At 42.2% G+C, this 12,983-nt stretch overlaps 1 protein-coding gene across 1 annotated transcript; it reads left to right on the forward strand.

Annotated features, from left to right (window-relative positions):
• Positions 1–754: 754 nt before the first annotated feature.
• On the forward strand, positions 755–12,231 carry LOC130108255 (gastrula zinc finger protein XlCGF57.1-like). The gene is made up of 4 exons (XM_056275142.1): positions 755–998; positions 4,906–6,507; positions 8,618–8,653; positions 11,619–12,231. The coding sequence occupies exons 1-4, from the start codon at positions 827–829 to the stop codon at positions 11,711–11,713; spliced, it is 1,905 nt and encodes a 634-aa protein (XP_056131117.1). The 5' UTR covers positions 755–826; the 3' UTR covers positions 11,714–12,231.
• The last annotated feature ends 752 nt before the right edge of the window (positions 12,232–12,983 follow it).

The following is a 12,983-nucleotide window of genomic DNA, read 5'->3' on the forward strand; positions in this document are numbered from 1 at the left end:
TAAATATGGAATATACCTGTGTTTTTTATAGTTCAGATAGAGAAACGATATTTCATTTGTTTTTTCACTGTGCCCATTCAGAGTTATTTTGGATTGATAGGCAAGACTTCATAAATGGACAAATGATTACTAATGTACAGATTAATGTATTTGCTGTGATGTTATATTTTGTGTTTTATGGGAAGGAGAGCAATATTACCTATATAATTCAGCTTCTGATTATTCTTGGTAAATTTCACATCCACAAATCTAAATGGTCTGACTCCACACCCTGCTCTCGTCGATTCGTTGTTGAACTCAAGCAGTATGATGCCTTAACTGAAAATGTGAAAAACAAAAAAAAACTATAAAGACTTTCGATATTTTAAAGAAAGTGCGTTTTATTTGAACTCTGAAAGGAATTAACGCGAATGGACTTTGAACTCCCCTGGTCTGTACAATGGGGTTTTCTTCTTCTTCTGTGTGACAACTGTGTACCCCTTTGTTATAAATAAAAGTTTTTGGAGAAGGAAAAAAAGAAAGAAAAAAGGAACCATTTACATAGGATGAACAGCAAACCATTGCCTATGGAGGGCAGCATTACGTTTCACAGTGTACAGCCTACCGAAACGCGTTAGAAGAAGAAGAGAGAACGAATCCCTGGTTCACACTTTAGCTCACTAGGTGGCGGTAGTGCGCTTTTTGTGATTAATGTCGACCGCTTTTAAACTTCGAGTAGAAGACCGAAAAGCAGCCACCTGCGACACCCTGCAGATAGAAAAGCAGCTACGTGCGACGTCCTGCCGCCGGAGCGCAGCTGGCTTTGTCTTGCCGTTGAGCTTTTGCGATGTCCAACATGGACCTGTTAAAATCGTTCGTCATCGAGCGGCTGACCGCAGCCGCCGAGGAGATATTGGAAGCTTTCGCGAGGACGGTAGTGGAGCAGGAGGAAACGATAGATCGACAAAGGAGACTGCTGGACATGGTTTTGAGGCCCAGCATTACGTTACACAAAATAGGTTGGTAAAATCCAAGTTTCCGTGTGTGCCATCCATAACCCAAACATTCTTGCATTATTTCTTTCAGTTTGACTTCGTTGTTTATTCGCTATGGGGCTTGGCGCAGATCGCTTGACTGTGGTTTATATCCATCAAAAGGCTAACGACAATAACGCCTAGCTGAGCTAATTTTTCCCTTTTTTTAAATACCTTTATTATACAGACAAAATCTGGCCTTAACAAATTATCAGATAAGACAACTCAAGGCTGAGCTATTGCAATTTTTTTTTAGGATTTCTAATTTTTCAAGCTGCAGAGATTTCAGTCACCGTCTCCATCACATGCGCCGTGGGTCTGGACGGTTGCATGCTTGTTTATGTATTGGAGAGAACATGTATGTTGCTCAGTCCTAGCGTCACGCTGCTGATGTGAATACAAGTACAGTGCAGCTCAGTATCCATCATTATCCAAGCCGCTTATCCCAACCGGGGTCGCGGGATGCTGGAGCCTAATGCTGCACCTTAATGTTTTTTGGTTTGTTTTTTTGGGGGGGGTGGGGTTGTTTTGCGGGAATCTTTATTTTGATTTACTTTTAAGTCAATTTTACATTTTTATTAGTAGGTTGCAGCCGGTTGTAGCTGTATTGAAAGACGGAGCCAAACCCTAGTTTGTCCAGTAAACCACTGTTTAATAATAAAAAAAAAGCCATGTTATGTTTTTTGTTTTTTGTTTTTTTTTCCTCCAACCGTAGTCCTAAGAGTATCAGGACTGTGGTTGGACTAACTAACAATATGAAGATTGACACTTCACGTAAGATCAAATTCTGGCGCAAGAACTTCCTCCAAATTTGACATGCATGGTTTTAGCAATGAAACATCATCCCATTACCAGGGTCGCGGGGACGCTGGAGCCTATCCCGGCAGGCATTGGGCGGCAGGCGGGGAGACACCCTGGACAGGCCATCACACACACACACACACACACACACACACACACTCACACACACACACCTAGGGGCAATTTAGTATGGCCAATTCACCTGACCTACATGTCTTTGGACTGCGGGAGGAAATCGGAGCACCCAGAGGAAACCCACACAGACACGGGGAGAACATGCAAACTCCACACAGAGGAGGACCCGGGACGACCCCCAAGGTTGGGCTACCCCGGGGCTCGAACCCAGAACCTTCTTGCTGTGAGGTGACCGCGCTAGCCACTGCACCTCCGTGCCACCCAATGAAACAGCTATTTTTAAAAATACTCTATTGAAACCCAGTCACCTGATCACCCCTATTAATGTCCACACTGTTGTGAACTCCCCCCCCTTTTTCTTCCAATTGTACTTGGCCAATTTCCCCACTCTTCCGAGCCGTCCTCGTCGCTGCTCCACCCCGTGCTGATCCGAGGAGGGCTGCAGACTACCACATGCCTCCATTACATGTGGAGTCGCCAGTCGCTTCTTTTTCAGCCTCCGTGGGAGGATCACGCTATTTCCCCCAGTTCCCCCCCCCCCGAGCAGGCGCCCCGACCGACCAGAGGAGGCGCTAGTGCAGTGACCAGGACACACACCCACACCCAGCTTCCCACCCACAGAGATGGCCAATTGTTTCTGTAGGGATGCCCGACCAAGCCAGAGGTCACAGGGGAATTTCAACCGGCCGTCCACATTTTGGTAGGCAAGGAATAGACCGCCACGCCACCTGGACGCCCCTGTCATGAATACTTTTAAGCATTGTAAAATCAGAACAAGTGCTAGCCTGATAATATTGGTAGTTGAATGCTCATCCACTGTGCAGAACAACTAGCTCCTATCAAAGAAAGTTGAATCAGTTCATCTGGGTACAATGTTTATTGACAGATACTATGTTTCATCACTCATTTAAGTGACCTCTTCAATCTAAACTGACTGCAGATATCCCCACCCTTATAGACAATGCAGCTGCATAATAACTGAAACCAACGATCAGTTTCATATGCAACGTGTCCCATTCACAGAGGATTGGGGAATAGTTGCATCACAGCATTGTAAGATGGCAACGGATGTACTCTTAGCCCCCCCCCCCCAGGTTTAGGACATTAGAAGAGGAACAAGACAATACGAAATTGGACAGAACAGTTCTTACTCTTAAAAGCCTGTCGGACACCAGATGGGCCTCAAGGAAACAGGCTATGGAGGCTGTTATTCAGAGTCAAGTTTCAAGAAGAAAGTGCCCGAAAGAAGAAACGATATTTTGAGGAAAACGCAGAGGATGAGCCAATCCAAGACACAAGAGGTCGCTTTAAGATTGAATTGTATTTTTATATTCTGGATATTTTTTTGGAGAAATTCAAGACTAGATTTGCAGACTTTAGACAGGTTGCCTCACTTTTTTCCATGCTCAAACCCAAATGCTATTTGCTTCCTTGCGCAGAAAAAAAGATGCAGGCTCTCGCACGGTTTTACTGTGGTGATGTATCTGATCCAAATGGAGCAGTCGATGAGTTTCTCTCCTGTCGCACCATGTACTCGGAGTTGTCCATGGACCTTGACACGGATGCAGTCCTACCTTTTCTCATTTCCAATGACATGCACAATGCATACACGCAACTTACAATACTCCACAGAATATATAAGACAATCCCTGTTACCAGTGTCCGTGCTGAAAGGAGTTTCAACTGACTAAAACTCATCAAGAGTTATTTATGTTCGTGCATGAACAAGGCCCAACTCTCCAACCTAACACTCCTTTGCATTGAACGTAATATCGAGATCAACAGAGACAAGGTCATTGGCAGGTTTGCCCATATGAAAGACAGAAAAATGAAACTTTTATAATAAAAAGAAATTTTAAAAACGGGACTGGACATTAACTTGTATATAGTTCATTCATTGTTTCGAGTTAATGGGTTACTTTTTATAAACGCTTTGGAGTTTAACCAGCTATGGGCAGGCCTCCTTGGTGAGTAAATGATTTGTTGCATTTCGCAGCATGTGTGAGAGAAGAGAGCCTGAAATTTGGTGTTGTCAATATGCTGCCTAAGTGCTGCGCTCTGTCTGTCTGTATAATCTTCGCATTGGGACTATTGTGATTAATGCTATTGTAATTAATGCTTTAAATGATGGCTGTGCTAACTGTGCAGTGTGTGGTGATGTGAATGTGTGCTCTCCTTGGTACTGAAAGGAAGGCTGTCAGAACCGTGCATTTTTGTTTGTTTACGTAGGCTATTGTATCCGAGGCCAGGTGGATTGAGATGTATGGCAGATTACTGTGTTAGGTTGGCAACAAGATGGCTTTTTCTTTCTTAAAAGAGTCATTACTGGTGAAACGTTTTTCCTCTTCTTAGATAAGTTGAATGCCAGTTGACGAGCATTTTTTCTGTGTCACAGGACACATTTAAGCATAGTTGTCCGTGTTTTGTTGTGCTTTTGCATGTGTTTGTGTGTGTGGGGGGGGGGCTGAAGAGAGCTACGCCCCCCTTGCGTCAGTGTCCAAGACCCGCCCCTGGATAAGAGTCAAACCTTAAGTACTTTCATACGGACTACTTCCACTTCTTCATCAATAGGAAAGCATGTGAAGAGAGACTTAATCTCATAAGAGACCATTGTTTCATCCCCCTCCATAATGATGTCCCTCGCCTTATCCACAAAATCTATAGTGTTCTGAATGTGATGTTCATTACTGCCTACTAACGAGTTGAGAATAGTTGCAAGACACTTAGAAATGTTATAGGTCACTGAGTTAATCATACAAACAATAGGCCATAGTGGCACATCCTGTTTATGTATCTTAGGTAAACCACACAGGTGTACCTAGTCTGTATGGTTTACCTAAAGTACATAAACAGGATGTGCCACTATGGCCAATCTTGAATAGGTATCCTGAATCAAATTTAGCCTACCTCTGTATATGCAAATAAGAGAATTGATGTTCTTTTTCCCTCTTTCCAGACTTTGTACAGTTATCTGATCAGCAGCATCGTGAGCAGGAGAGGAGCCCCCGTCTGGCCAAGGAGGAACAACAGGAACTCTGGATCAGTCCACAGGAAGACCAACTTCCATTACAGGAGGCAGCTGATACTTCTGAGTCCATATTTACCCCTCTTTGTGATGGAAATGATCAGGGTAAAGATCAGCCTCTGCCCTCGCAACTCTACCAAACCCAGACAGAGAGAGACACAGAGCCCCCAGCTGTCATCTCATTTGAAATGATACAACTGGATGCCACAGAAGACAACTTTTTAATATCAGAACCAACAAGTGACCACCATACCCTCTCTAAATGCTGTCATGCAACTACGAGTGAAGCTTACCATACTCGCAGTCACCAAAACTGTGAGGAAGCAGGTTCAACTCGGAAAGCAAGGCTGAAACCTCATAAAAAGCCCTACAAGTGCAAGATTTGTGGGAAAGTGCTTCATAATTTGGAAATTTTCAAAATTCACATGACATTTCACACAGGGGAAAAGCCTTTCAAATGCACCAGTTGTGGGAGAGATTTTACCTGCAAGTATAACATGGAGAGGCATACAAGGACTCATGCAGGGCAGAAGCCATTCAGATGCACCACATGCGGGAAAATGTTTACCCATAAATCAAGTTTTCAAAGGCACATAAGGACTCATACAGGAGAGAGGCCATTCAAATGCACCATGTGCAGGAAAGTGTTTACCCAGAAGTCAAATTTGGAAATACACGTAAGGACTCATACAGGGGAGAAGCCATTCAGATGCACCACATGTGGGAAAATGTTTACCCGGAAGTCATATTTGAAAATGCACATAAGGACTCATACAGGGGAGAAGCCATTCAGATGCACCATGTGCAGGAAAGTGTTTACCCAGAAGTCATATTTGCAAAGTCACCTAAGGACACATACAGGGGAGAAGCCATTCAGATGCACCACATGTGGGAAAATGTTTACCCGGAAGTCATATTTGCAAATGCACATAAGGACTCATACAGGGGAGAAGCCATTCAGATGCACCACGTGCAGGAAAGTGTTTACCCAGAAGTCAAATCTGCAAATGCATGTAAGGACTCATACAGGGGAGAAGCCATTCAGATGCAAGATTTGTGGGAAAGTGTTTACCCTGGAGTCAAATTTTCAAACGCACATAAGAACTCATACAGGGGAGAAGCCGTTCAGGTGCACTACGTGTGGGAAAATGTTTACCCGGAAGTCATATTTGCAAAGTCACCTAAGGACACATACAGGGGAGAAACCATTCAGATGCACCACGTGCGGGAAAATGTTTACCCAGAAGTCAAATTTGCAAAGTCATGAAAGGACTCATACAGGGGAGAAGCCATTCAGATGCACCACGTGTGGGAAAACGTTTACCCAGAAGTCAAATTTGCAAATGCATGTAAGGACTCATACAGGGGAGAAGCCATTCAGATGCACCACATGCGGGAAAACGTTTACCCTGAAGTCAAGTTTACAAAGTCACATAAGGACTCATACAGGCGAGAAGCCATTCAAGTGCTGCGATTGTGGAAATGGGTTCAGCTCAAAATGGCTTCTCAAACAACATGTCGTGATCCACACAGGTGAGAGGCCTCACAGCTCACTGCAAAAAGAAGTTAACTGACTAGTCATCTCAATTATTTATAATCATTTTATATCAGCAACATATGTAAGGGGGTTAAATTGAATCATTATAAGGGTGCAACTGTACAAACAAGACATAGTGCCCTTTATGATCATTTTGTCAATATGGTACAAAACGACTGTGCAACAATAAGATCAGGACTTGTATATTGAAGGGTTTTCTTTTTTTTTTAACCAATGAACTTAGACTGTAGCCATGCCCCACAGTTCCATTTCATTGGAGTCATGGTGATACAGACTTACACAGTGTGACATCATAGTGTCAGATTGTTGATACTTTTTGATATTGAGGAAGAACCGTAGTAATTAAGCAGAAAGTGCAATCACATTGCAATATGACCATATAATCACACGTGCTATGTTCAGAGGGTCCTAATAAAGAAATGCTACAGCAAAATGGTAGTAGGTAGACCCATGGTAAGTAAGCAGAAAGTGCAATCACGTTATTTGATCATTTAATTATGTATAGTCTAACATGCTATGTTTTGTTAATCTGAGCTTTTAAATATAGATTTTCCACATTCTGAAATATGTTCCATACAAAAATGCAAGCTGGACAGTCACTCTATTTCATTTTTTCTTTTGACCGAAGATGTTTACTGTATTCCTTATAGAATAGTCCTTTGAAAAAATAACTAAACAGAGCTCTATATAGGCCACATAATGTCACCTTTAACACTAGACCGACCAAGACGGTCATTATGACCGTTTTGCATTTTCAAAGTTTAATAACTTTGTGGGGGGGGAGATAGACCTGCCGCCCCCTGAATTCTCCAAAAATTGTATATATTTGCATTAAAATGAGTTTTAGATCACAAAAAAAAAGTTACGATAAAATCCATCTAAAATGGCCATGGACAGTCAACATGACCATCTCGTAATTTGCACATGGTCGTTTGCGTCATGTCACTATTTATGACATGTTTTTGTCACATAATTTCCTTCATGAAGTTCATTGCTCTGTCCTAGGGAAAAGCAAAAAACAAAAAAACTAGCGTTCTCCAGTGCAGAGAAATAGTCTAAATTTGATTTTTGATTATTGCCAACATGCCTGGTTACAGATGCACCATGACTACTGTAACAATAGTATTGTTATGTAGTGCTTGTTTCTTTCATGTGTTTTCCCACAGCACATGCATGACACCATGTCCATGTTTTTATTCTGCCTTGCTGTCTGTTTCACCATTTGTACTTCTTCCACTGTATTTCCTTCAATGGTTTTGCTATTTTCACGTGACAACTCCGTAGCTCACAACTGTAGACACTTGTCCAATGTCAGCTTTTCCTCTCAGCCCCAAGTTGTTACTGCCACATACTATTCTATCACGTATAAGTGAGTTCTTTATTTCTCCAAAGTTGCATGTGCTGGCTAACACTCTTAGATCAGTAATCAAACCAAAATCTGTCAAAGATGCGTCAAGTTTTTGCTGTCTTTTTTTACATTTTGGTGTCTCAGAAGTTGCGTGGCTCGGACGTGAAAAACCTTCAGGCCTAAATAATTAAAATGTTTATTTATAATAATGAAAATTATAATAATCATTACATTTATGTAGCGTTTCTCTAGACACCCAACATGGGGGGATGATTAGGTGGCCAGATGGAGAGAGCCAAGTTAGGAATTTTTGCCAGGACACCAGGGAACCCCCTACTCTTTGCGATAAGAGCCATGGGATCTTTAATGACCACAGTGAGCCAGGACCTCGGTTTAACGTCTCATCCGAAGGATGGCATCTCCTACAGCACAATGTCCCCATCGCTGCACTGGGGCATTGGGATTCTATATTTGTGGGTTTTTTTTATTAGGACCAGCGGGAAGACTGCCCCCTACTGGCCCACCATCATCACTTCTGGCAGCTACTCAGTTTTTCCCCAGAGGTCTTCCATCCAAGTACTAGCTAAACCCATACCTGCTTAGCTTCTGTCATTTGGCAGACCCTAGATACATGTTCTTGTAGTGATCATTTAATAACTCATGGAGACACTAGGTTAACGTGACTGTAATGTGACTATAACTTTTTTACTGAACTCTGTTTTTTACTTATCTTCCAGGTTACATTCCCGGAGCCAAGACAGCGCCCTCTACAGGTAAGGAAGATTGACACAATTTATTAGAACGACCATATACCACAACTCTGATGTGCTCTGGTCCATTCTACCCCAGGATAAAGGCCATTGCTAATAAATTCAAAAAGACGTCAGCACAGGCCACAAAGAAAAACTATAGCATTATATTTTATTAGACATATATCAAATATATGTATATATAGTGGCTGTCGGGTGAAAAACATGTATCCACGTATCTGCATTTTTTTTTCAATATTTTATTAGAAGGAACATTTGGGTGTACAAAAACCCCCCATAAAAATACAATGTAATTTAGATGATTGTCCCTCCATAATTTGGTAACCGCAGCCCCCTTGAGTGGTAGATATATTAACACTGTAGGAGCATCAGACATTGCAGTAAAAGAATTACATACCACAACATTACCAGGTGTTATGTAAGACAGTGGCAGGGGGAAAAACAACAACAACAACAAAAAAACAAAACACTTTCCTCTTTTCCAAATGTTGCCCTGTCAATCTGTTAGCCAGAGATGTGATGTGTGCATTGGGCTTGATATTCCATTGTACAGAGGAAGGAATTAAAGGCACTAAAGTATCAAACATCCCAGGTCAGTATACATATACACATACATATATCGATGGGATCTGCCGCCGTCAGGGCCAAGATCAATAACCTTCAATTTTTAATTTTTAACATGTGCCTGCACATTGTTTTTAATGACAGTAAATTGAATTGAATTGAATTTGCTTAAAAATAGCACACACTCACATGTCACCACAGCACATGCTCATGGAAGAATCTGAATTGCATGTCACAGCGAATGTAAGTGAAGGAGTTGATAAATTTGAGAAAGTTTGGTTCAGGTAAGGGTAAGACAGGGATCTTATGACTAGTGATTGGATGTATTGGGATGATGATATGTATGCACTGACAGTTGTGCTGACTCCAGCCATAGCCCAGCTCCACTGGGAGTATATCTCAACACCACGTGTCTAGCCAAAATATGTGACATCCAGTGGAAGGATTTAGGTCTATGGGTCACTCGGTAGTCACAAGACCGCATGTGGGAGACTAGGGGAGAAGGAGTGCAATACTCACCCCAAATGTAAGCATATAGATGCCCATTTCAGAGCACTTTTATGGGAAAATGGACTGTGCATTTAGCACAGAGCAGTAAATTCAACTTGAGTTGGGGGGGAAATTTCCCCTCAGTTAACCATTGACTCACCAGAGTTGCAAGAAGTGCCACAAATTTTATGGTCTACAGATAATTACGATTTGAGTTAGTTAAAGGGGCTGAAGTCATCCATGTGACACCCAAGAGCACATACCATCCATGTCAGGCACAATATCTGCTCAAGTCAGAGGTAGTAATAGGTATAACACCAGTATTTAACAGTTTGCTGGCAACAGGAGTCCTTATCCCATGTGCTCATTCACCAGTGAGGACACCAAGCTTTTCAGTTAAAAAGATAAGGCCAGAGAATCAGCCAGCATAGTGGCAAGTCATGCAAGATTTACAAGCAAATTGCAGCAGTGTCCGTGTGCCCCCAGACTCTCAATATTGGTTTGCTTTCATGTTTCAGGGTAAAATATATATGTGGGCCAGGATGCCACAAGGTTATGTTGAGTCCCCAGCAGTCTACTTGCAGGTTTTGCATGCAAGTCTGGAGAATTTAGGTCTTCCAGCAGGGAACGCGCTTATAGAATATGTTGACTATTTGATGATTTGTTAATCAACAAAACAAGCTTGTGAGATTGGTACCATTGCATTACTAAAACATCTGGCAGAGCAGGGCCACAAGGCCAGTCTGAGTAAATTGCAGTTTGTCATGGAAAAAGTCACCTTTCAAGGGCACGAGATCTCTAAAAATAAAAAAGGTAAACCACTGAGCTCAAAGTGAGTGGAAGCCATCCTCAAAATTCAAAAACATTTCACTATTATGCAAGGCCATGGACTAAAACCAACTCACAATGTGATGTAGGCAGAGGGCGCTGACACAGCTCTCACTCAACCAAAACAGACTTTGACTACCACGGCTACTTTAGGACTGCCTGATCCAGACACACCATTCACACAGACTGTGGATGGAGAAGAAGGTTTTATGACAAGAGACGGAGAGAAAAAAGAAGAAAAAGGCTAAGTGCACGTATGTAAATAACGTATGGCAGTCAGAAGATGGACATCCTTGCCTGCCTAAGTGTTTGTTTCCTTTTTATGTAAAATTGGCACATGGGGAGGACCATGTGTCAAAAGGGGGGGGGTGGCCACAGTAAACAAACACAGGTTTACGAGAGGCTTCACAAATTATTCCCAAAATTTTTGTTCAAAATGTTGAATTTGTTTGAAAAATAATGCTGCAAGAGGGCAAATCACACAAGCCTCGAGCCATCCTCCACCTGACCAACCATTTGATCACCTACAGATAGATTTCATTGAACTAACACCATGTGAAGGAAAGAAATATTGTCTTACGATTGTTGATGTGTTTTCTAAGTGGGTTGGCGTTTTACCTACAGGAAAGACAGATGCCTCCAGAGTAGCAGAGGTGCGAGTAAGAGATTATTCCAGATAGGGAATACCACGGAAGATCAGCAGTGATAACTGGACACATTTTTTTAAATAGTGCTATTAAACAACTTGCACCATTTTTAAAGATCAATCTTAGGCAAAATGATGCCTATCATCCACAGAGTGGTAGCGTAGTTGAGAGAAAATGGGACAATTAAAAATAAACTGCTCAAATGTTGTGATGAGACAGGACTCACATGGATAAAGGCACTACCATTAGTGTCAATCGCCATGAGAGCAAGAGAGGAGGGCTGCAACAGGTCTGTCACCTTTTGAAATCCTCACAGGCAGACCCATGAACACTGGAATAGCCTTTTCCCCGCAAAAGCAGGTCCTCAGCTCAGACCTCATCGAGGATGTAATGCTTAATTCTTTTGTGCAGTTAAAGTGCTGAGTTCTATTCAAATGCAGGTGAGATCGGCACTTCCGTGGCCAACAGAGGGTCAGCTGTACAACCTGAAGCCAGGAGCTTGGGTTCTGATAAAGTTCCTGAAGAGAAAACATAAGAGAAGCCCCGTGGACAGGGTCCCACCAAGTACTTATGACCACACCTACGGCAGTGAAGGTGGAGGGGAGAGACAGCTGGACACACGCCAGCCGCAGCAAGAATGTGTCACCACTGGAGACGGAGGTCCAGGGTGAGAGACCCGCTCTGCTCACAAATGAGGAAGAGAAGTAGACGTGGCCAGCTCTCACTGAGGTTTAAAAACCTACCGACAGCCAATGGTTGCTACGCTATAGGGAAATGCATTATTTTATGTAATGGCACGTGATAACAATAAGGCACCATTGAGGTAATATGTAGTGATGATGCCAGTGCCTCAAAGCAGGCCCTGGCATCCTTTTAGGAGAATGGAGTTTGGTCTCAGGAGAACAATGTATTGTGTTGCAATAACAACTGTTGTGAATGTCAGTCCTGTTTTATGGGTTTTGATTCTCTACAAGATAATAATGCTGTAACAACAACTGTTACTTTCTCATCAACCATCTTTTGCCCCCACCACAGCCAAATTGCCAGATGTGCAGATGGCATGAGATTGTCTTTTTGTGCAGGGGAGAGATATCTGTGATAGAGATAGCTGTTTACTAACCATTAACCTTACAGTTTACCTTGGTCGGCTGGACAAAGTTTATTGGTCATGATCAAAGAAAGGTGAAACAGTTCATCTGGACACAACGTTTGAGAGCAATAATTTATCACTCATCTAAGTGACCGCTTCAGTCTAAACCGACTACAGGTATCCCCACCCGTATAAACAATATAGTTGCATAACGACTGAAACCAGTGATGGTTGGCCTTTGAAACTCTAGTTAATGGTCATGCACACCTATTTGCATATGAAACTAATCACTGGTTTCGGTCGTTATGCCACTGTATTGTTTATAAAGGTAGGGATATCTGTAGTCAGTTTAGATTGAAGAGATCACTTTAGATGAGTGATAAAACGTTTCTCTCAATAAACGTTGTGTCTAGATTAACTGATTCAGTTTTCTTTAATCTTCTTACCTGGATTATTGAGTATGCGTAAAGATTTATTGGTCATGGATAAATGGCAATCGTGTTACTACATGTAGAACAGGACACTGTAAAGTGCTAGTCACAGACCAATTTACATCTGAGTGCTTGAAACAGTCCGCAGTCTGGTGCCAAAAAGATGGAAAATCCACATGCCGTATAATATGGCATGTGCATTTTTCAATCTGCATTTATATGATATAGATGTCGATTGGCCACCACAGCATCAATCACAGATATGTCAAGATATTGCTAATCCC

The sequence above is a fragment of the Lampris incognitus genome, chromosome 2 (assembly GCF_029633865.1).
Source record: "Lampris incognitus isolate fLamInc1 chromosome 2, fLamInc1.hap2, whole genome shotgun sequence".
Lineage (NCBI taxonomy): Eukaryota > Metazoa > Chordata > Actinopteri > Lampriformes > Lampridae > Lampris > Lampris incognitus.